This window comes from Dermochelys coriacea, chromosome 17, assembly GCF_009764565.3.
Source record: "Dermochelys coriacea isolate rDerCor1 chromosome 17, rDerCor1.pri.v4, whole genome shotgun sequence".
In the NCBI taxonomy this organism is placed as follows: Eukaryota; Metazoa; Chordata; order Testudines; family Dermochelyidae; genus Dermochelys; species Dermochelys coriacea.
Genome location: NC_050084.1, coordinates 8096048 through 8121460, shown reverse-complemented (window position 1 = coordinate 8121460; position 25413 = coordinate 8096048). Strand labels below are relative to the sequence as shown.

General features: G+C 38.4%; 1 protein-coding gene across 16 annotated transcripts in view; it reads left to right on the top strand.

The window, feature by feature from the left end:
• The window catches only part of SYNRG (synergin gamma), a 129560-nt gene that overhangs the window by 31635 nt on the left and 72512 nt on the right, over nucleotides 1–25413 (top strand). For 9 of the 16 annotated variants that reach the window (XM_043499558.1, XM_043499557.1, XM_043499561.1 and 6 more), the window contains 7 exons: nucleotides 1419–1555; nucleotides 5731–5849; nucleotides 6065–6127; nucleotides 10820–11770; nucleotides 21368–21961; nucleotides 22355–22518; nucleotides 24931–24984. In XM_043499558.1, coding sequence (XP_043355493.1) covers nucleotides 1419–1555; nucleotides 5731–5849; nucleotides 6065–6127; nucleotides 10820–11770; nucleotides 21368–21961; nucleotides 22355–22518; nucleotides 24931–24984 — 2082 coding nt within the window. Of the gene's footprint in view, nucleotides 1–1418; nucleotides 1556–5730; nucleotides 5850–6064; nucleotides 6128–10819; nucleotides 11771–21367; nucleotides 21962–22354; nucleotides 22519–24613; nucleotides 24807–24930; nucleotides 24985–25413 lie in introns of all 16 variants that reach the window. The other 7 variants (XM_038375558.1, XM_038375555.2, XM_038375553.2 and 4 more) reach the window with 3 other exon arrangements.

The following is a 25413-nucleotide window of genomic DNA, read 5'->3' as shown; positions in this document are numbered from 1 at the left end:
CAATGTTCAGCAAGACTATGAACTGCAGTAATAGAAGTCTCATCTGTTTCCCCTTGTTTCTGGCACTACCTATTAAGTTTGCCCCTTTCATATGTAACATTGTCTGTCTATGAAATGGGCATCAAATGCTCATGTTTCACTTTTGGAGTATTCTTTCTTTTCCTCAGTGAGGAGGAGGAGGGCACATAGGATATCAGCAACTACAGCAACCAGGGCATTTACCTGATATTCTCGTGCTTTATCTATTAAACCAGAATTGCTCAAATCTATGGCTCCTGCAAGGCCAGCTGCCTGAGTTGCGAAAATCAAATGTCTATAATAGAGCCATTTGTGCTATGGGGCTCTATTGCTGAGGTGAGACAGGGCTCTCTGCCTCCTTGCTGCTGCTTTCACAGGTCTCCTTCCTGATACTCCATTTCCCTCACTCACTGACCACTCTGACAGTCTGGAGATGTCTTTCCTTTCCTTCGCTCCTTCTTTAGAGAGAGAGAGATTCACTCACTTCTCATCATGTAGTGTGAGGACATAAACACAAAGAGGCATGCTTTAAGCAGCCACTAGAGAACTCTCTAATCAGGAAGTTCCTTCATTTGTTAAGCTCCATGCTGCAACACATCCTGGTCCTCTCTGCTAACTGTGGACCAAAAACTCTATAACTGCTCCATATAACATGGATTCTGAAGCACAATTGTATGCTTATGGAGTATCCAGGGTCCTGACATTTATTTCTGTGGCTAAATTCAGAGGCCTTGTGTGTTTCTAGACCATTTGATTTAAAAGTGAATTTAACTAGTACTAGTAACTTATCAAAGGGCTTTACAAAGTCATGTGTCTACCTCTTGGTTCTTCAGTGGTCTCTGTGAAATGAATTGCTTTGCTTCTCTCAGTCCATTCTTTCGAGGACAGATGTCCACGCCATCGTAATAAAATAAGCCTTGGCACCATTCTAGTGCTGACCATTTCAGTGCCCAATGGCTTTGCAGAGTAAACAATCTAGCGTCTAGTTGCGGATCTTCCAAAACAAAGTTTAGTCATGTTTGTCGAAAGGCATAAGGAAGCTTTTACTGCAGATGCTGATGCTGTGCTTTTTTTATGAATGAATAAAAGATATTTGTTACAGTTAAGCTTACCTTGTGCCTTTATTCCAACATTAATTTACTTTTTATCATAGATTATGGAAATTGACAAAAGCTCTTTTGTTTCATGTAATCCATTCCCCTCAATTGTTTCTTTCAATAACATTTTGTAGGGCTTTGTCTGCTCCCTTTAACCATTGATTTGTGTATAAAGACTTTGCAGTGAAGTATATAGAAAATGTACTGAGTAGGCAAAAACTATTCCATATATATTTAAAATGTCAAGGGAATGTGTTTTCCCGTGTTAAATGGTGGCGGGTCTCATGATTTAATGCAATCCAGGTAGTAAAACCAGAAGATGATGACTTCCAGGATTTTCAGGATGCTTCAAAGTCTGGCTCACTCGATGAATCTTTCACCGATTTCCAAGGGGAGGGATCTGGATCCTCCAAAGCAACCAGTTCTCAGCACCGGAGCAGGTAGAGTAGATCTCTGAATTTCTTTTCAATAACTTAAATATCCTTTTAAAAGCAATTAAATGTTTTCTTTGTGTAACTTTCTAACCCATCATTTCATACCGTCACCTGATCTTGACTCTGGCAGTTTGTTTCAGCAACCGTTTCAGAAATCTTAATGGCAGTGTATCCAAACTGACATTTAATATACTGTAGATAGCTGACCATTCTTTAGAATTCCATTCATCATGATGAGATAAATTGTGTATAAAGGTATGAGAATAGGTTTTTCAAGTGTTTATTCTGTTCCTGACAATCGTGAGTTTTCATGCTCTGCATTAGGCTCAGACCTTTACATATAGCAATCCACTCATTCCTGTGCTCTCAGAAAAATGATTTGGGACAGATAAGCTATGCACTTAGCATTAACTACCCTGGTTAAGGGTCTCATCCAGCACCCACTGAAGTACATGGAAAGCTTTCCATTGACTTCAGTTGCCTTTGATCAGGCCATAAACACCATGCAGAGAGCATCAAATGTCAGACTGTTTTCTTTTAAAAGGCCATGGCTCTCCAGTGAATGGGTTTTTTAGCTCCTCTCATCCTTTCCATTTTGGCCAATTTCTATTTAGTACCTGACTTTGAGTTGTGGTGATTGCCTGGAAATCCCATTTAAAGTCTGTTTCATTCAAATTTTAGAGGTCTACTGGCATTGTGGTTGCTCAACGCCTCTCCTATTCTGGTGGCCCTTATTTATTTAATTGAGAGAGTGGTATGGCCTCAATACAGTCATGAGTTAGGCAGAGTGGAGTAGAGAAGTAACTATCCAAAGCTTCCTGCTTTTGAGTCTGAATTCTTTTACTCAATTCTGACTTTCAATGTCCTATGGTCAGGAAGCCCCAAAATTTTGTTTTCTTATACTATACAGGGCAAAATTATATGCTTCTCCCTAATTTTAATTTAATTTTTTTAGGAACAAAACATTTGGTCTGTATGTATTGAACTTGTATGTAGGTTGTACTTGTATGTAGATAGAACAAATACTTTCAAAGTGATTACTGGTTGCTTTCTTGACGGTGACATCAGAGGAAGATACTAGAATGACTTATTCAGCTGCAGCATGTGTAAAATTACAGTCTGAGTCATAGCTTTTCATGAAAGGGATTTCATTTTGGTAGTTTAAATCAGTAACACTACATTAATCTGAAGATGCTCCATATTTTATTTAGTCATTTTGTTTTAGGCGTAGTTCTGCAATTAATAACATTTATTCTGTTAATGGAAGTCTTAGCAAAAGCATTTACAAATCTCTAAGCATAGTTTTGTTTAAAGTTCCGTAATTGGAATTGGAGGGTCATGAGAAATCAGTGTTTTCCACTACAGTAGTAGTTCTCTTTATTCAGTTGTTGTAAGAGCATTCAGTTTTGGATAGAATGTTACAATGAGCTATAGCCTATTTGCTTATGGATGTGTTGGGGATGGTTGGTTTTTTTTTAAGTCATCTATAGTGTACACCAGATTAACTGTTGTATTTGTCAAGATTGGATATCGAACTGTCTGTATTGTAGTGATGTGAAATTAAATTATATTGCCATAAACTACATTTTTTTAACATTGCTCTGTGTCTTATTCTGCAAACCCCACCGGCCACCATTAGACTGCACATGCAAGTGCTGGGTTTGTGTGTAGCTTGCAGGCCCCTGATAAGGAGATTTAAATGGCTGTGGAAAGATTCTTGCTCCAGGCCAAAGAACGCCATAGAAATTCATTCACATTTTCAATGTGTATGGTGTTAAATTACATAAACTAGAGGTAAAATGCAGTCATTCTTATGTAAAGGATGTTGTTCTGCAGAGCTGCCAAGGTCTGATAAGGCGGCGGGGGAAAGCGAAGCTCTTACAATACGTGTTTTAAATCTTTCAAGAATTGCTAACACAGTATCAGGTTATTATGGCAGTTTATTATACTGACTAGAATATGTTCATGTGCAAAAAGGTCTGTTCATGTAATTATGGCGTAGTCTTGACGTTACTGAACATATGGCTACCTGAACTTGGTGACCTTCACTGTGCAGAAATTCAAACGTTATCTTTTGCTCCTATTGGAATAATGGATCTGTTCTCTTATTATTTTTGCAACATGCAATGAAATGTAATCAAAAGCAGAAGAAATGGAAGCACTGAGTTAGCAAAATCTCAGGCAGCCTGTGATTTTTACCCATTTCTGGTCCCATGAAGAAGGCATGCCCTTAAACTGTCTTGGACAATGTGATTAATGAAACCAGTGTTTTTCACACGTGTGTGTGTGTGTGTGTGTGTGTGTGTGTGTTCTCTTCTGGCTTAAAAACTGAAGTGGTGCATATCCAGAACAGTTCACTCCCATATTCTGTCACAAGTAAGAATCAAGAAGTTAATGCACGGATGACTGGAAAAAGGCTAATGTAGTGCCCATCTTTAAAAAAGGGAAGAAGGAGGATCCTGGGAACTACAGGCCGGTCAGCCTCACCTCAGTCCCTGGAAAAATCATGGAGCAGGTCCTCAAAGAATCAATCCTGAAGCACTTAGAGGAGAGGAAAGTGATCAGGAACAGTCAGCATGGATTCACCCAGGGAAGGTCATGCCTGACTAATCTAATCGCCTTTTATGATGAGATTACTGGTTCTGTGGATGAAGGGAAAGCAGTGGATGTATTGTTTCTTGACTTTAGCAAAGCTTTTGACACGGTCTCCCACAGCATTCTTGTCAGCAAGTTAAGGAAGTATGGGCTGGATGAATGCACTATAAGGTGGGTAGAAAGCTGGCTAGATTGTCGGGCTCAACGGGTAGTGATCAATGGCTCCATGTCTAGTTGGCAGCCGGTGTCAAGTGGAGTGCCCCAGGGGTCGGTCCTGGGGCCCGTTTTGTTCAATATCTTCATAAATGATCTGGAGGATGGTGTGGATTGCACTCTCAGCAAATTTGCGGATGATACTAAACTGGGAGGAGTGGTAGATACGCTGGAGGGGAGGGATAGGATACAGAAGGACCTAGACAAATTGGAAGATTGGGCCAAAAGAAATCTAATGAGGTTCAATAAGGATAAGTGCAGGGTCCTGCACTTAGGATGGAAGAATCCAATGCACCGCTACAGACTAGGGACCGAATGGCTCGGCAGCAGTTCTGCGGAAAAGGACCTAGGGGTGACAGTGGACGAGAAGCTGGATATGAGTCAGCAGTGTGCCCTTGTTGCCAAGAAGGCCAATGGCATTTTGGGATGTATAAGTAGGGGCATAGCGAGCAGATCGAGGGACGTGATCGTTCCCCTCTATTCGACACTGGTGAGGCCTCATCTGGAGTACTGTGTCCAGTTTTGGGCCCCACACTACAAGAAGGATGTGGATAAATTGGAAAGAGTACAGCGAAGGGCAACAAAAATGATTAGGGGTCTAGAGCACATGACTTACGAGGAGAGGCTGAGGGAGCTGGGATTGTTTAGTCTGCAGAAGAGAAGAATGAGGGGGGATTTGATAGCTGCTTTCAACTACCTGAAAGGGGGTTTCAAAGAGGATGGCTCTAGACTGTTCTCAATGGTAGCAGATGACAGAACGAGGAGTAATGGTCTCAAGTTGCAATGGGGGAGGTTTAGATTGGATATTAGGAAAAACTTTTTCACTAAGAGGGTGGTGAAACACTGGAATGCGTTACCTAGGGAGGTGGTAGAATCTCCTTCCTTAGAGGTTTTCAAGGTCAGGCTTGACAAAGCCCTGGCTAGGATGATTTAACTGGGACTTGGTCCTGCTTTGAGCAGGGGGTTGGACTAGATGACCTTCTGGGGTCCCTTCCAACCCTGATATTCTATGATTCTATGATTCTATAAGACATCTCTATTCTCCGTGGGTGGAGAATTTACTGTTTTGGCACAGAGTAGTGTTGATAGAATTTCAATGAGATAGTGATTAGTGTAAGATGAATTGGGTTGGCGTGAGAATATTACTGCTGCAGATCTTTTATGAATGTAGTGTACGTTATAAAACTCTTTTAAACATGCAGAAGTAAAATAAGTACTTTATCATATGTTTGATGGAGCACATTTGAATTAATACACACAATTTAGACAGATGCTAATAAGTCGCTGTTTCACTTCCTAATATCCTGCTTGCTTTAAATAATGGAAGAAATTAGATTGCTTAGGAGCTTTTTTTCTTTTCTTTGTTTGTTCAGTGTTCCTTCTTTGCTGATTCCACTCCCTAGCACTAAAACACCTTCCTCAACGGATAAATATGCTGTGTTTAAAGGAATTGTAGTTGAAAAGCCTTCTGAAAGTGCAGCTATGTTTGGAGGTAAACAAAAACTGTTTAATTGTTAACACGATGTGTAATTTAACATTTAGTTTTTCATATTTCAGTAGTGCCTGTGACATTGGTAAAATATTAATATTAAATGTTTAGAGTGCAAGATGATAGTATCTGTGCCAATCTAATCTGTACCACAACTGGTTGTAGCCTAATTTCACAATATCTTAATGGAAATTATCTTTTTGTTTCATGCATGATAGATTATGGAGACAAATACAGTGCTTTCCGAGAGTTAGAACAACCATCAGAGAGTAAATACTCAGGTAAGCATTTGATTTTACAAAATTGGCGGCGGGGTAGGCTCTTTCAGTACATTGCATGCTTTTTTTAGGGTCCTGCATGAACTGCAGAATTCCCACTGCTAGAATTTTAGGATAAAGCTCCTACAGCGCCACAAATGAGCCAAAAGTATCTTGAGAATATCATAAAATTTATCATTGACACATAGTCCACAATGTCATGTGTTTTTTATGGAAAGATTGGTCTCTGCTTTGGAGGTGTATGTGGGTGCAATTTTGGAATCACTTTTTGGTAGGTTTTTGTCATCTCTCCTGTAGACTTGCTTTAAAAGTGAGGAGCTGTACGTCCTCATAAAGGTGTGCAATGCAGCATTTCTGGGCAAATGGTGATTTCTATAGAAGCTTTCTGTTCTTATGGTATAGCTCAAGCCATGTATTGCTTTTGAATACAGGTACCACAATAATAAAGTGCTACTCATTTAGCTTAGAGCAGTGATACTCAGACTGATGCTTACAAACTGCAAGTAGCTCTTTAATGTGTCTCCTGTGGCTCTTTGCCACACGTGATATTAAAACAGTGTGTGATTTAATTATTAACCAATCAGGATGCTTTTACTATGTTGTTAACCAATTGTAGTTGATAAAATAATACTTGATCAGTCATTTTGCTGTGAGAATATATAATGTATGTATATATACCCTAAATATTTCCCCTGCCATACTGTTTAAATATGAATGTATAATTGTAAATGAAACAATGAATTCACACTACTGTGGCTTTTTTGGGTAACGTTGATCGCTAATTTGGTTCCTGAACCACTGAGGTCTGAGTACCACTGGCCAAGAGTTTGCCCTCAATCAATTTTATTTGTGGGAATAAGTGAAAATAAATATTAGTTATCCTCTGAAATACTATTACTATGTAATTGCAGTAAGTGAAAACTACCTAAGCTCTTTCCTGAACAGGCCATCTATACATAATATATATATTTACATAACATAAACAGTACTGTCACCTTTTAATCTGATGGGAAAGAAGAACCCTCTGCAACTCTATTGGCTTCATATATCATCAGTAATCAGAGCACAGGATAAATGTATTGCTAATTTAACAGCAGTGGAAATTCTGCTGTATTGCCACTCTACCAGTATGTTTCACTGTACTTGTAAACAGAAATTATCAAGAATCTGTTCACTACATACAGAGACAGTTGTGCCAAAATCTACTTAGTTTTACTGAGTTACACAGTAAGGGCCTGAGCATCTGAAACTCCTGTGATGATCTGTGGAGTTAGTGTGTACCCAGTACCTTTCCAGTTTTAGGCATTTAATTTACTGTTATGAGTATTTCATTTGACTTGCAGCTATCTATTGCTTGAAGGAAAGAGAAAAGTTGCTTCTGGATTTGTAAACTGACCAGCTTTCACCGTTGTTAACCCTTTCACTAGCTTACATTTCTAATGGAAAAGATTATAGTTCATCAGTAAGTTTAGTTTGCTGTGATGTTTTAATTTTGGTTAATGAATGTCAATTTCACAAATTCTTTGTATTGTTTTTAAAACAGCATTTAAAACATGTTGGACCAGGTGAATTGAGGAAATTTTTTTTAGCTCACATCATACTTCAAGTGATGATCATGTCCACCTATTATAATTTTAACTAATGTTCTCTCAAATCTTTCCATATCTTAAATTAGTTTAAAATTATCACATTTGTGAAAGTGACTTGAATCTTAATGGTATATTTGTAAAATATGAATCGAATGAAATCCGGGTATGTGCAGTACTGGACATTTGTTGTTTTTTAAGTAGTTGAGGCATATTTTATAACAAGTAGCATCTCTGCAAATATATCATGCTGGTGAATGGGTTTAACATCATAAATTTAACAAGGAAAACAAATGATGCTTCGATTTCCACATATTTGTGAGGTGACAGATGTACTATAGAATAAATTGTTTGTCTTTATTTTTAAGCTGCATTTTTTATGCTGTAAAGTGTTTGGGTAAAAACTTTTTATACGCAAACATTGTCTTTCTACAAAAGAGAACTTTTGAATCCCTCTCTGTAGGGAAAATGTGCATCTTTAGGCTTTAAACTGTAGTCACTTAAATTGTATTATTTTCAAGGCCCTTCGTTTTCAGTTTTTATTTTGTTTCAAATTTCCTGCAATTTATCAGTGTCTGTTACAAAGACTAAAAAACAGGTGAAAATCTGTGTGTGGTGGTGGTGGTGGGAATTCTGGGTAAATATCAGGATTAACATTGTGGGATAAGAGGACAGAGGAAAAAAAGCAACAAATAGAGAAATGAAAGGGTATTGAAAGTAAAAGCAGTTTAATACTGTGGTTCATTTCATGATTTGTATGTTAACAATGCATCCATATATGCATGCGGATAGGTGTGTGTATGTTCCACTATATGGCCTTATTTTAACAAACAGCCTCACATTTACACTTAGTTTAGTTCGTTATTAAAATAAACACATCTACCTAATGTAATGGATTGGATTTTCTTAACATAATCAGTATTTTTCTGTACTGGAGTGGTTCGACATTTGGGTGAAAATTGATAAATACTGAATAGCAGCTGGGTAAACCCAGAATTTTTCAGTAAAAATTAATAAAAACTGAAAACGAAAGGGTTACATATTTTACATTTAATATGTGAACTGAAAAATAAAGATTTTTACATTTATGAATAATTCTCTCAATGTAGAAAGATAATGTGTGAGTTATTAATCTGTAGGTTCCCTGACACAATTATTCTCTTTTTGGGTCCAATTCGAGATGCTGATCACCTTCAAATTTACTAGGAGGTCAGGTCGCTCGGCACTTCACAAGTTCAGGTCCTTCAGTGATTATTTGTGTTTAATCCCCAAACCAGTCTTGCATTAAGGAGTAAAGATATCAATTGTATTAGGAAAGAGGAGCTGCATTGTATTTCTGACCCGTCTCAAACCTGGGAGCAGTTACAAATAGCCCCAGTAACAAACAAAAGGAACAATATCATATTTTGATTCCAAATCTGACTCTTTCTTATGCCTTTTTGCAAAGCTTATATACTTCTGCCTACTTTTTTCAGAAGAAATGCTTCAGTGCTCCCAACCTAACTCCAAAAAATGGTGTTAACAGTTCTAGTCATGGGCCATCGCCCAATAAGCAGTATGTGACTAGATGGGATGGAAGGGGGATATTTTAGCAAGGGCTCCTAAGGTACAGGGCCACGTAGAAGTTTTGGAGACTTGGGGAAAAATCTGAAACTGAGCTCCCCCACTCCAAAAGTGAGGACCTGGGTGGCAGGGAGGGTAGAACTAGCCTACCCTGCACTCACCCCACAGCGGTGGCTACTGTCCTGTCGGGGCTGGACCTGCGCCTGCTTCCCTGCTCCATGGTTTGTGACCTGGCTCATGGGGTCACAGCATCACTCAGGGTTGGTCTGGCCTCCTCTCCACTGATGGAGTGGCACCCAGGCCAAATTTGAATGAGTGGAATCCCTGTACAAATCACAACACCATTCACTCAGATTCCACAGGTTTGGGGGCCCTCTCAAACAGGGGGCCTGTGACAAATTTCCCTTCCTTCTCCCTGGTGGCCATGCTAAGGTGTTCTGATAATCAGTAAGAAAGACAACATATACATTGTAAGAAATGCCTCGACTGTGTCCTTTTAAAATCCAAATAAGTTCTTGACTGATGCTTTTGTTACAAGTTACATGCCAGCCAGCTCTGTGTGTTTTAGTCTGATGGTGGTTCAAGTTCAGTATTGACTTTGAGTTGCAGTTATTAGTCTTAACAGAAGCTGGAATGTCATGAAGGTGACTAGATTAAGTTTTGTAAAGTTCCGAATGCTTGACTCTCTTTGCACTTGATAGAAACAGAAAAGGGTAGACTTTTGAAAGGAGGGTTTAAAATGATGCAAGGTGACTAGTTAAGATGATGGCTGTGATCTTTGTTGGACTGGCATTTTGGTGCGTTTCTTCCTGTTGTGTTTTCCATCACACACACACTGGTAAAGTCCTGTTATGCCTTGGGCCTTCTTTTGACGTAATAATAAATAAAAGCTTTAAAAAAAAAAAAAAAAGTCACTGTCTGCTATCTGAAGCCAGGTGCTTCTGGCGATCAGTCTGTTCCCTCTATACTCCCCTTTCTGCCTGTCAGTGCTGCTTTCATTCTGGCTTCCTGCAGCCATCCTGTGAGGAAACCATGTGCCACTGCTCTGACTTCGAAATTGACAGTGTGGAGTTGGGGGAGGGAGGTGGAGAGAAGGTCAGAGACGATTTTGGCAATAGTTGTGCCATATTTCTGGCATCGATAACAGGGCAAATTCAAACGTTGGCACAAGTGAAATTCCAAATTTAAGTCTTGGCAATGACAAGTATGAGGTACGTGGGAAGGGGAAAGGATCTGTCCAGTATTCAAACAACATACAGTACTGAATACCACCTAAGTTTGTCGCTCATAAGAATGTGTTGATATTGAACTCTTTCTAAGCTGAGTTTGATATGGTTTGAGGCTACTTTAAGGATTTATAAATTTTTGGAAAAATAATTGGAGACCTCACCAAAATTACGTAGAAGCCTACTTTTGTTTTTTTTAACATAAAAATATTTTGACATTGCATGAAATAATTTGTTTGATGCATGGTATGAATATGACATACTTGTTCTCATTTCAAGATTCTACTTATTGTTCTGCTTTTTTCCCCTCTCCCCTTCAGGAGATAGCTTTGCAGAATTCAAATCTGCAGGAACTGATGACGGTTTCACAGATTTTAAAACCGCTGACAGCATCTCACCACTAGACCCACCTACAAAAGAGAGAACTTTCCCTGCATCTTTCCCCTCTCTAACTGCACAATTAAAGCAACAGACACAAGCAAAAACCTCTCTGAATCTGGCAGACCTAGATCTCTTTTCCTCCACTGGAGAGAACAAACAACTTTCACTTCCAGCTGCATTTAGTTCATCAAAATCAACCTCTTTCCCTGCACCACCACCTCCAACATCTGCTGCTGTTCCTGCACCGGCACCCGGTAAAAGCTTGAGCGTGGCTGACGACTTTGGAGAATTCAACCTTTTCGGGGGATTGTCTAATTGTATATCAGTCTGGGGACAAGACGACTTTGCAGATTTTATGGCTTTCAATAATAGCAGTGTCTTTTCTGAACAAAAAATGGATGACAAATACAAAGCTGTTAAGCAAGAGGCCAGTCCTGTTCCTCCAGCTGTCTCCTCTCTCAGTGCAATGAAAAGTGGGCAGAATTCTGCTGCTGTTGCTCCCACCAAATATGATATCTTTAAACAGCTTTCTCTGGAGGGCTCTGGAACAGGTGTTGAGGAACTGAAAGACAGCACCCCTTCAGTGAAAAGTGACGATGACTTTTCCGACTTCCATTCTAATAAGTTTTCTTCCATGTGTAGCAACATGGATAAATCCCTGGTAGACAAAGTGGCAGCTTTCAAGCAGGCCAAAGAAGACTCTGCTTCTGTCAAGTCTCTGGATCTCCCCTCCATTGGGGGCAGTAGTGTCGGCAAGGAGGATTCCGAAGATGCGCTCTCTGTTCAGTTTGACATGAAACTGGCCGATGTGGGAGGAGACCTTAAGCATGTCATGTCTGATAGCTCTTTGGATTTGCCAACAGTTAGTGGCCAGCATCCGCCAGCAGCAGGTGAGGAATTGGTTAGATTGCTCTGGTAATGTAGGTGATGGAGACTTCGATAATGTTACTCTGTGTGCTAAATTACAGTATTATGCACTAGCCTTTCAGTTGTGAAAGGCTTCTAAACCTGTCTACCTGCTAGCTACCAGTCTCTTAGCAGGGCAGTGCTGTTGTTCATTGTTCTAGATAGCTATCAATAGATTGGGCAGTTTAAAATCAATACTGATTTATTTTTGAGGTTTGATCACATTGTATGACTGTTGCCCATTAGCAGGGATTCAAATGGAAGCTCTTCTAACGCAAACAATGTCATTCCATTTGTATGAGCTAGATCAGTGGTATTGAAAGCCTCACTTTAGTCTTTTGGTTTCAGCTAAGCACCTGGCTGGAGGACTTGACCCACTCTGTGCTTCTGAAAATATAGGCGGAACGCTAATTTGTGCTGTTAATGAAAACCTTTCTACCCAATGACACTAGTATATATTCCCTTTAAAGCAGGGTGCATTTACTTAGCCAGAGCTCTGCAGTACTGGAAATGAAGGTATTAAATACAGCTTTACTGTAACTGGAATACAATTAGTTTTTAGAGTTAATACCATTCCTGGAAGTAATCATGCAAAGAGCCTGTACATGCTCGCATGGTAATCACTTTTGGAGCTAAATTTAAAACCAAGCAAGTCTTATCTTTTGCTTGTTAGGTTATCCCCTTTTTAATTTCTCTTAATGAAAGCACTCCTAAGAGAATATGAACTAAGTATTTCCAATCTTATTGCATATCCTAAAACAGATTTCCCAAGTGTCCTGTTTTTTCTCTTTATATGTACTTAGAGAAATAAGATGTAGTTAAATGTTTTGTGGCCTTTAATAATATGGGAAATATTACTATATTCTAGTGACAAGTATTATGCAGTCAAAGGCTTTCTTGAATTGAGGGGCACACAAACTGTAAATGTAAAAGCTATTGCTGCAAGAATTGGTTATTTCCATATGAAATATTTCTTCCATTTTTGCAGATCTGGTAGAAAAAATATACAGTACTGTAATTTTGCATTATATGATATTTTTAAGTAAGGCAGAGAAAATGAAGTTGGCAACTTGGGCATGGAAGATACTCTTTAACAGGGTATAAAATTTCAGGAATAATTTTATTAGCAAAGATGTTTAATTTTCATATTACGACTTGGTAAAATTCCAAGTTCAGTGGGCTGTCAAAAAGGTAGCACCTACAGTGTGTCTTGAGTGTTGACTTTGGTTTTGAAAGCACTTTTTCCTAATATTTTTCTAGCCTCTTTTGGTGGTAGCTTGATTTTATGTAGCTCTTCTCCTACATCTGAGCTTCATTGGCCACAGCAACCAGTAATTGATAACTGCAATTTGTGGCAGGAAAGGGTATTTGGGGGTTTTTTGTTTTGTTTTAAAGGATTAGCTCATCATGTGCTTGAAGCTAAAAATTTGAATTTTGAAGTACTGATTAGAAGCTATTTTTCTGAAACTTAAAACAAAGTCTGTATTCTTTCATGGTGCCAAATTAGATATTTTCACAAGGAGAGTTTTACTCTACCTCCTTCCTGTTTCGGTCTCGTAATCAAGCTTGCTCTGAACTATATTTGTTAAAATAACCCTTTGTGCTCACATGTTTCTTTATGTATGTTGATACATTTCAAGCTATGAACCAGTGATGTTCAAATCTTTTTTTTTCAGTTTACATAATTTAAAAAGCAGATTTTTTTTCACTTCCTTTGATCTGTATATTTAATGTCAGAAAAGGACAGTATCCCTTTGTAATCCTTGTTAGAGAGATGGCTGACTAGCCATTGGGAACCATTTTTGTTGTCTGCCTGGACTGTGTAAATGTCTTAAATGAAGAATAGTTTTAAGTGGGGCTCTGTAAAGCATTTTATTTGACTTTTCTAATTCTAGCACAGCAATACAAGGGTCCTTGTCCACGTGATACAGATTGATTGTAGGCACAGGGAAGGGTATTTCTTTGGGGGAAGGGTAGAAGGTCTACTCACTTTTATTTGAATTGCTTTAGGGGGTTTTTTGGTGCGGCGGGGGGAAGAAGGGGGGAAATAACTTTCCGAACTTTCTCTAAAGGGGATACTGTCTCTTTAAACTTTGCTATAATTCTTGGTGTGGAAGGTAAACTATACTAATGTTGCATTTCTCTTGCATATACTTGGTATAACCCTTTGAGCACTTGCTGCATGTTATTAATTTCAACCAGGCACCTTCTTTTATACCAAATTTAACCTTTTCTCCAACACTAAAGCATTTTATTAGTGTTTAGTCGTGTTATATGCATGCATCTGATTTGTTTCAAGTTCAATGTTGCAGCAAGAGCTTCTCTTGCTCATAGTATCCTCAAAGGGTTATCCAATTTGCTGCACTTGCAAACCTGTAAAGTAGCTTTTCTTCAGCATTATTGGAAATCTGTGTATTTTAATCCACATCAAGTTTTTTGCTGCTTTTCTAATGTCTTATTTCAACTAAACATTTCCTGTGTGAATGTGCCTTCTCGAATCTGCTTTGATATCTCTTCTGCATATACTGACCTGCATGCTTTATTCTAATGACTGCTTTAAGAGCTCTTATGTATCATATCTTTTGTGATCTGTAAGTCCTGCTGTGTTAATAAATATTACCTTGGCATATTTTGAAACTGTGGGGATGTGTGTAATTTGTTTGTAGTCCCGAAATGTTTGTTTTTCCTGAAAAATACAAAGTTTAAAGCTATAGTATCCCCTTAGACTGGAAGTTGCCTCTCTACTTGTAGATCAGTGTACAATGCACTGCAGTTCTTGAAACAAATTGAATTAAATACTCGGCGCTTACTTCCTGTGCCCTTCTGAAACTTTAAATACCAGGCTAAGCTTCAAATGATTTAACGAGGGGTGTGAGAAGGAAGTTTAATCAGCTAGTTTGTTGTCTGGGGTGGAAGGGCAGGTTTGTGAATTCTAATGTTGGTGGCTTGACAGCACTGACGACTGATATAGTTTCTTCCCATGCTATAGTTATTCTGTAGATTAACAGGGGACCTGTGCCTCAAGATCGACTCGTATCTTAGTTTCTCTCCTGTTACCAACAAGGGTGCCAATTGGGTGGTAAAGGGTTTTATGATGTGAACTTAAGTCCCTTGGAAACTGAAAAGACAAATGAGCACAATTCAGGTATCATAGGCCACCAAACAGTCTTCCGATGCTAACTACTTTTGGTCACTGCTAACCTAGAATGAATTTGCACTGATGACCTAGAAGTGAAAGGTGCTATTCTCGGTTCTGTTTTGTAACTTTTAGTATTTTTATATCCCAGATTACTCAAAGTTGGAAATAGATTTGTGGTAATTACCATTTCAGAGCCCATTGTTCCTTTGGGATCTCCTAAATCTTGGGATCACTAACACTTCTATTACTGACAATCTCAAGTATGAGGTATAAAAGTGATGATGATACTAAGCTTGCTGCATACATAGTAGCTTCTCTTTACAACTTTGCTTGTAAAATCAATTTTTTAAAATGAGGAAGCAGTAATAAAAATTGAGGACTAAGTGGGTGCCAAATTTTTATTTCAATTTGGCTACAAGACCTAAAGCTGACAACAAACTCAGTAGAAACTTTTTGTTCCTCTTCATACAAATCTTGAGAAATTTTAAAGGAAAATTGTTCCCATTTTAGAAAGCTTGTTCATTAGGTCTTGCCCTAAAACTTTTTTTTGGACCAGTGTCTAGAAGTGTCAACACTGACTGACATTAATGGTAGAGTTCCTTTAAAATTGTATCTTTGTTGATCAGATAACCATACGTGAGTTAGGAGGAATGAGGAGTGAATGACTATTAAAATGCTTGCTAGATTTAGTTGAAATTTTATTTCTAGTCATGATCCATACGTCGGTAGTTTTTCATCCTTGGTTGATGTGTAGAAGTTCAATTGCAAGATCTCACTCAGTGTAATGCTTTTATGAATACAAGTGCTTAAAAGCTTTTACATCTGCCTCATTAAGGAATCTAACAGTTAAAAGTATAAATTTGTGTGGTTTAGTTTTCCAAGTCGAGCAATAGCGCTTAGAAGTATATAGCAATCCTCCAAAATATCTGGAGCTCTAGGATTCTATAGGCTTAAACCAAGCTGTTTCTGCTAATGCAAGCTCTAAAGTGCTTTTATTCTGCTCAAACCATTGTTTAACTAAAAAAATATTTAGTAAGATTCCCTAATTCCACCACATGGGAACACTTTTTCTTTCCTTCATTTTAATATATCAACAGTGAATTTGGTGCCTTTGGTAGTGACTAGATTAACGGCTCTGAGACCTGCATGAACAAGAGTAAATTGAATAGCTCCATTGTAATCATTGGGATTATATTATTTTTCACCAGTTGAGAATCTGTCCCTTAATTCCTCCAGATGCGTCCGATGAAATGAGCTGTAGCTCACGAAAGCTTATGCTCAAATAAATTTGTTAGTCTCTAAGGTGCCACAAGTACTCCTTTTCTTTTTACATCACTTGAGTGCTGTTAGGTGATCTCTATTAAAATGACTTAGTTGTAACAATTTTCAATCGCCAGGCTTGAATTCAAACCTGCAGTCTAGAGGTGAGAGGCTCCACCTGTACGTATCTAAATAAATTTAAAAATATATATCCTCTCATCACCTCCTGAGTCAACATTAATATTTTCCTTTAAATATTAGAATCATTGTCACTGTTACTATTGAATGGTTTTCTCATAAACCATTAAACCATTGACACAGAAAACTCAAGCCTGTAAATTTTCTTCCAGATAGTGTACAGACATAATTTGATCCATGATGGTTGAAGTAGATTATTGTAGTCAGCTCAGATGAGAGATGTCAAGTTTACATGTGTAATAGGTAACACTAGAAAACAGTTGGATAACTGTATTTCATCCTCTGACAATATTTCTATATGCTCCCTGACAGGTGGTATTCTAATTCTCATCAACAGCAGTGATGCTGGTGAGTCTTACTGTGGCTATTTCCGAGCAGTTGCCAGGCAGGTCGTACCGTTAGAGAACATGATTTTGATAGTTTTAAAATGGAAAATGCTGTAAAGAGGGGGAAATAAATTAAGGATAAATATTGCAAACATTTTGCTATTGTACTTAAGGTATGGGTTAACTGTGCTATTAAGATTCTAAGGCTCCTGCAAAAATCATTGTTTTCAGTGATGAAAATACAAAGAAGCTTTTCCCTATTCTTGGTTCATTACACATTCTTTTTAATGTGCCAACACAGTGTGCAATTCTGATTACATCACTGGCTTCATGGTGCATGAAGTTTGAATAAATTTGACTCTGATCAAATAAGTATTCTTATGATTGTGTTAGGTTGCTTGTGGAGATTGATCAGAGAGAGGTAGGTGGAAATAATATCGGTCTTTGCTTGTTGTTCATGTCGTTTGTATGGATCACTAAGACCTTTATTTTCTGCTCCAGTCTAGATTATTTGTATGTCCAAATTACATTGAAAAAAACAGTGATGTTAAAAGGCTGGAAGACTAATAAATTAAAGCAGTATGTTTCTGCTCCTGGAAACATAGAATCCAAAATGGTTTGGTGGTAAATTATCTAGATAGGTTACAAAATTCATAGATAACATAGCTAACACAACTGGCTGCACTTATTCAAGGGAGAACATGAAGGCAGTTACCTTTTTACTGCCAGCACTAATGATGCATCCATATTGCACTTCGGAATTGTTGGAAAATGGACTGTGTAGCTGTTTTCACGATTCTGTTTCAGAAAAACACGGGATTCTAGTGGAATAAAACTGCCTAAAATGATCTAGAGCACCTGTATGCTTAAATAGGTATTTAAATATATACATATGTTTAAAACAGCTAGATATATGATCTGTGCTCAAGTCTGATCATATCTAATATAACTTAAATGGAAGCCATATGTTCCTGTTTTATTTTAATCTTACAAACTTTCTCCTTTATTCCCTTTTCACACTTGTTTCTTTCAGTAATTTGGGGAGCCATACATACTGTACTGTACTTGAATTTTAGTCTGACTGCAAGATATACCAATGTCTAATGTCGGGGGCCTGTTGTGATGATTATATTTAACTATGTGGGAATAATTATCATTCCAGTTTTTATATTCTCATAAATATAAAAAGCAAAATATATTTTTCATCCTTTCAGAAAGAAGCCAAGAAATTACCAGCATTGCTGTTCAGGGAACACTTCCTTATTACCCTGTAATATCTTGCATATACTTTTGGTGGGTAGATTTATGAAAGGAGTAATTAAAGATTGTCTTGCATGATCTATTCATGGCTTGACTTACTTTGACAGGGCTCTTTGCAATATGTTTTTCAAAAACTGGTAATGAAATTTAGCTCAGTATAGGCTGAAATGCCGTTCAGGTTGCCAAAAATGCTAATCAGTCTTGAAAGGTTAAATTACGACTTGCTATTCATCTTATATCCATTTTAAATATTTTCTGATGTAACAATTGCCAGACTTTGTGATCCTCCCTAGGCAGGAAGATTACAGTACCTTGAAAGCAAAGCACATGGAAGAATTTTTTTAATGGATTCAATCTTTGCTCATTCTGTAATATGTTTTTAAAGATGTTTCACTCCCTTCTGTTGGCTCAAATTCTGCCATTTGCATGAGTTTCTTGAATGAGGAATACAGATATTTCTTGAATAAAAGCTGTATTTGTTGAAGACAGTACTTAGTTCTTAGAATTAGTTCAGATCTACGTTAAGTTAATTTTATCTTAATTTGACAAAATACTGTCGCTGGTACTCAACCGTTTAAAAAACAGGTTGAATTGCCACAACAGTAAAATGAAGCTTTTATTACCAGGAGTCTTAACTGCAGTGTTTTTACTGAAGCTTATTTTTTCATTAAATTTATCTCTGGTCTCTAGGAAATAAGCTACGGTAGGAGCGGTTCTTAACATTGTCTAATAAAACATCATTGTGCCAGAAATAAAAATACCCACGTCATGAAGAGTTCCCTTGAGTCCAACACTGAGTGGTTTTCACATGTCAACTGCTTCTCTGTATATTAGTCTGGTGGAAGGCAGCTCAGCTGCCTTTCAGGAAAAAAGAAATGAAACTGTTTTTACTTTACACAGCAGATGAGTTAAATGAAAACACGGATCAAGCTTTAAACCTGCTGCCTGTTACAACCATCACAAGGATTATGACTGCATTTCCCATGGTGGGGGAGGGAGAGGACTTTTGAGTGACAATGCAATATACATACTACCCAAACAGAGTTGATTTTACAAAGGGGTTAAAACCGTATTTATGATAACACCTAGTTTGCTTTATGGCATTTAGAATTGCATTCATATTTTTATTTTTATTGGCTTTTTAATAAATTGCTCTGGCTCTGTATTGGGTATAAAATAATTTTACCCAGGGTCTGTTATATTTTCTAAGGGTCCTTTCCTGTAAAATTTTACTCACCTGAGGTGATTCCATTGAAGTCAATGGGACTGCTCAAACGAGTAAGCATTTGTAGAACGGAGCTCTTAAATTCCAATCCTACATCTGAATCTATGCAAGCCAGACCCCTGTGCATGTGGCTTCAGTTGCAAGATCTAAAGATTTAATTAATTAATTAAAATATCTTCTTGCTGCCTTTGCCAGGGAGATTATAGTGGAAGCTTGGTCTACTTGTAGAGCAAAGGACTGGGAGTTCTGGTTTCTTAATCCAAGCCCTTGGTGTGATCTTGAGACAGGAGTCAGATTGAGGGGAACGAATACAATGATGTGTTCTTTTAGGATCTGCCCACAACACATGCTTCTCCTCCTTCTTAGCCAAAATGAGAAGCCACTCACAGTAGACTGTGCAGATCTTCATAATATGATCATCATGTATTCTTCTGCTTATGGCGATACCATCAGTCACTCAAATGCTTCAGCATTCCAAATGTCATTTCTTAGGAAAAAATCTAATCTGTGACACTTTATGCCACAAAGGGGCTCTTCACTTTGTTTTGGCAGCCGTTAAACTTCCCTGCAATTCTTCCAATTGTTGGACTTCTTGATTGATCATGTATGTGGGTCAGGTCAGGTCAGGAAAGCTGCCTGAAGCTCCCGTGTATTCTCCCCTTCCAGTAAAATGAATAAATGACGGCAGAAATGTTTTGTAAAAGTGGGTTTAATCCTTAGGCTAGTGTAGTCAGACTGAATTAAAAGGGCAGCTGGAATGTCAACTTGTTTCCACACTATCTTTTTATTAAACCTGAACTGTTGTTACTGCACGCAAGCCAGTCTGAACCAAAATGTTTATCAGAACAGCCTCTGCTAAAAAGATGCTAAGAGAATGTGTGTGTGTGTGTGTGTGTGTGTGTGTGTTTGCTTTATCTTAACACCATTTTACCCAAGGCACTGAGCATCCGCTGAGTGTCTAATCCAAAATGACAATTGTTAAAGCCTGAAAACAAACATCAACCATAGCTTTTTAAAAATGCTTTCATAAAAAGTATATGGCCCCTGGCTTTTTATGCCTCCCCATATGGAACAATCTCAATCTAAATTTAAAAAAAAAATCGAATGAGTAACAGTCAGAGCCTGGCAGAAATAAATCACTGCATAGCTTCCTTTGGTGGGCTTAGTGAAGCAAACGGAGTCTCTTGCCTCTTACACCCCTTTATGGCACCAACAGGACATATTGGCCCATATAACTACTGGGTGAGTATAAATGCTTGATTGAAGATTTGTGTAATGTGGTTGGTTTTCTATCTAGTTGTCTAAATCAGTAACACACGTAGCAAAAACAAAGATCTTCGCAGCATTCTTATTTTTCCTGAAACTTGTATGCTTGAACAACAATCTGAGTTGTGCAGCACTTCACTCATTTATAATTCAAAGGAACAAAACTAGAGGTTTTTTACATGCCTACAACATCTTCATAACATACAGGAATATTTTTATTTATTCTTTGGGGCACATTCTGAACAATGAAGTGGGAGGAGAAAGTGAGGCTAACAGTCAATTTTGCTAATTTGATAAAATATTTGGGTTGCTAACATTTACATTTTGCCGTCAGTTTCTCTAATGAGTGTACCACGAAAATGAATTGTCAACTGGTACAGTATGTACTCTCTGGAAATATTAGTTTTACTGAGTATAATGTTTCTTTGTTACTGGTATGTACAATGAAGATGGCGACCTACAGTTTAATATAAAATGTTCAGGAAAACAACGAGGAGTCCCGTGGCACCTTAAAGCCATGCTTCTGAAGAAGTGGGTTTTTTACCCACAAAAGCTTATGCCCAAATAAATCTATTAGTCTTTAAAGTGCCACCAGACAACTCATTGTTTTTGTGGATACAGACTAACATGGCTACCCCTCTGATACTTAATGTTCAGGAAGTCAAGGTTTTACACTTAATATAAGTAAAGATAATGTATAGTTCTGTACATAGCAATTTTAAGGTTATTTTTTGTGCTAGGTCTAGATTAAACCTCATATTTAATTGTTATATCAGTGCAAACCCACTATACCTATTCTTATGGATCTTGGAGATTTACAGCTAGTGGCTATCATTTATGTACAGTGTAGGGAGTTCTACTTGACCTTGGGAGAGTCTGTAATTGTGTGTTCTTATTTCTCTCTCGGATATAGATGACTTAAAATGTGCTCCCTTTGGAAACTGTAACAGTGGCTCCGCAGTAAGCAGCCTTGCAAGCTATGACTGGTCTGACACAGAAGACGTTCATCAGAGCAGGAAGCTCTCTTCCTTTGTCCTTTCCTCAGGAAGTGGAGCCTCTTCAGCTACTTCAGTTCTTCAGAAGAAGGAGACTTTGTTTGGCAGTTCAGAAAATGTTACCATGACAACAGTTTCCAAAGTGACAACCTTTTCTACTGAGGATGTTCTACAGGATGTTAAATTTGCAGCCTTCGCAAACTTTAAAGATCCTGATCCCAGGTGTGAAAGTGACGATGAGATTGAAGGCTTTGGAGAGTTCTCAAGACCTTTGTCAGAAGCAAAGGAGTCGGTGACCGTTGACGCAAGCCCAGAGGTTGACTTGGCTACCAATGGTATCTTACCTGAAATGGCAAAAGAATGTGTGGATGACTTTGGAGAATTCCAAAGCGAAAAGCCAAAAATCAGCAAATTTGACTTCTTGGTGGCAACTTCGCAAGGCAAGATGAAATCTAGTGAAGAAATGATCAAGAGTGAGCTTGCTACTTTTGACCTCTCTGTTCAAGGTGAGCATGTTCAAGATGGTTCACAGTGTATATGCTCCTATCTGCATATTGTGCTACTTAATCAGTGGTTAAATGAGAGATTTCTCTTTGGAGCCGGAGCCCAAAGCCCACTGAAATCAGTGCGAGTCTTTCCATTGACTTCAGAGGGATTTGGATCAAGCCCTTTTACAATTAACTATTTTTTGTTTTATATACTGCAAGCATTTAATGGGCTTGAAGGTTGGAACTGTAGTCCCATCACCTTGCATGGGGAAGCTTGCACTGCTGTTTTATATGCTAAGTGAACAGAGACCTTCGTTCTTCTGGGCTGTCAGTGCAGCACTACACTGATTTTAAGGGATTTTCTATAGGTATATGCTGTAAATAACTAGCTTGTAATATAATTTCTTATAGGGTCTCACAAAAGGAGCTTGAGTCTGGGTGACAGAGAAATAAGTCGTTCTTCTCCTTCACCAGCTTTGGAGCAACCATTTAGAGATCGCTCAAATACTCTGAGTGAGAAGCCTGCTTTGCCTGTCATCAGAGACAAATATAAAGATCTCACTGGGGAGGTGGAGGTAAGGAATGGTCCGGAAAGCAAGTTAGGCATGGACCAATGCAATATTAAAAATATCCCAAATTCCAGCTGTTTGAGATTAGTTATCTTTACCGTTTGGTTCATGTTCCTGAAAGGGGTGCTCAGTTCCATGCAGGTTTGGGCCCTGGGGCTGTAAAATGCTTGAGAAGATTTCTTGCTAGCTGTCTATAAAGCTGCATGCCACATGTATGGTGCTTTAGGAATAATACATTGTTGTTTAAAACATTCATGCCAGCTACCCAAACTCAATACTAGGTAAAGTCAAGGTGGTATATTAGTTATACTTCTGTGGCCCATCCCTGCACTTGAATAGATGCACATGTGTAAGAAACAAAGCTGTTCTAAACTGTGAGGAATTGGTAAAATGAATTTAAAGCGTAATTAGCCAATTGGAAGATTGGGCCAAAAGAAATCTAATGAGGTTCAATAAGGATAAGTGCAGGGTCCTGCACTTAGGATGGAAGAATCCAATGCACCGCTACAGACTAGGGACCGAATGGCTCGGCAGCAGTTCTGCGGAAAAGGACCTAGGGGTGACAGTGGACGAGAAGCTGGATATGAGTCAGCAGTGTGCCCTTGTTGCCAAGAAGGCCAATGGCATTTTGGGATGTATAAGTAGGGGCATAGCGAGCAGATCGAGGGACGTGATCGTTCCCCTCTATTCGACACTGGTGAGGCCTCATCTGGAGTACTGTGTCCAGTTTTGGGCCCCACACTACAAGAAGGATGTGGATAAATTGGAAAGAGTACAGCGAAGGGCAACAAAAATGATTAGGGGTCTAGAGCACATGACTTATGAGGAGAGGCTGAGGGAGCTGGGATTGTTTAGTCTGCAGAAGAGAAGAATGAGGGGGGATTTGATAGCTGCTTTCAACTACCTGAAAGGGGGTTTCAAAGAGGATGGCTCTAGACTGTTCTCAATGGTAGCAGATGACAGAACGAGGAGTAATGGTCTCAAGTTGCAATGGGGGAGGTTTAGATTGGATATTAGGAAAAACTTTTTCACTAAGAGGGTGGTGAAACACTGGAATGCGTTACCTAGGGAGGTGGTAGAATCTCCTTCCTTAGAGGTTTTTAAGGTCAGGCTTGACAAAGCCCTGGCTAGGATGATTTAACTGGGACTTGGTCCTGCTTTGAGCAGGGGGTTGGACTAGATGACCTTCTGGGGTCCCTTCCAACCCTGATATTCTATGATTCTATGATTCTATGAACTGCAGTGTATTATGCTATTGGGGGTTAGGGGATGCTTCGTATAGTTTATTATGTGAAGCCTATAAATGCATACGTTTGGAAAAGTTTGAGTAGCAGGCCTGTTAGTCTGTAACCGCAAAAAGAAAAGGAGTACTTGTGGTACCTTAGAGACTAACAAATTTATTTGCGCATAAGCTTTCTTATTCCTTTTGTTCCCCAATTTATTTGGACAGCTCCTCTTTCCCTGGTCAGGGTTCCAAGACAGCATAGGAATAATCTTTCTGTAAAAAGAATGGCTTCATGAAGTCTGCCAGTAAATGGATATTTAGAGCACCACAATTGGTCTACTTCTTTTTGATGACTCATGTCACCCCTGTGACACATTAAGTTCCACTAGGTCTATTTGGGAGGAAAATAAGTTTATGTAACTTCTCATACAACACTGCTATTTAAGATTTAATTTTCACAGTCATAAATATCTATAATCCAAACATACAATGCCCAACTTCCTTATTTTTAGCTAGAAACGCAATGTGTTTTAGACACATCACTTGAAATCATTTGAGTCACCGTGATCAAGTGGTCTAAGTCTGTGTCTGGAAACCAGTAATTCCTAAAATGTAATCCCAATGTTGGCCCTGGGTCCACTGGCTTTGGCAAATCGCTTAGACTCTTAGTGTCTGTCCATACTGTATTTACTTATTGCACTCACTTATGTAAAGAATTGGTTGTAAAGTGCTTTGAAAATGTAAAGCACTCTATAAAAGTTCTTCCTCAGTAACAAATATGCAGCCTTGTGATCTATGCAGCTATGGTAGGCACTTGCAATTGGAGCTTTCAGCCATTCCGATTTCTTCTTTCGTTATTTTCAATTTGTCTTATAACTCCTGTGGATCAAATGTTGCAGTTAAGATGCAAAGAGAATATTTACTTTCTATTGGTTGTCCTGCTTGTGTGGAAAAAGATGCAAAATATTTTTTTCCCAAAACCATGCTTCAGAACCTTATGTGACAGTCTGCTGTTTTGTATGAACACCGAACCAAAATTAGAAATTAATACAGGAAAATCACATGTATGGTTGATCTCAAATAGATTACATTCAGGGAGAGACAGAATCTTTTCTATGCCCATTCAGTTGAAGTATAATAAACTATAAAGAGGCTAGGAACAGAATTCAGACTATCCTTTTCTTTTCAAATAGGAAAGCGAGAGATATGCATATGAGTGGCAGAGATGTTTGGAAAGTGCCCTACAAGTAAGTGTGTAACCTCTACCAAAATTACCTCCTCTTTTCTTTACAGACCACCTGATATATTGTTTCAGACTCTGAGCATCTGGACAGGGTATGAATGGACCTGTATGAATTGTGATTTAAAAATTAATGTGTCAATAGAAAACAACTAAGTGTGTGTATATATAAATTAACCTAACCAAATAGGTCACCGTATCAAATAAAGCTAGTATCTTCTTTGTCACTTAAAGTTAATTTAGCCATTGCCTAAATTTTCAAGTGACTGGTTAATTTGGGCGCTTCAGTGACATCTTATAGGGGCCTGGTTTTCAGAGGGTGGAGGCTCAGCACTTTCAGAAAAGCAGGCCCCTCTAAAATGTCTCAAGGTGGGCACCCAAGATCACTTTTGGTAACTTAGGCCTTTATGTTTGCAGTTACAATAGTTCTCCTCCT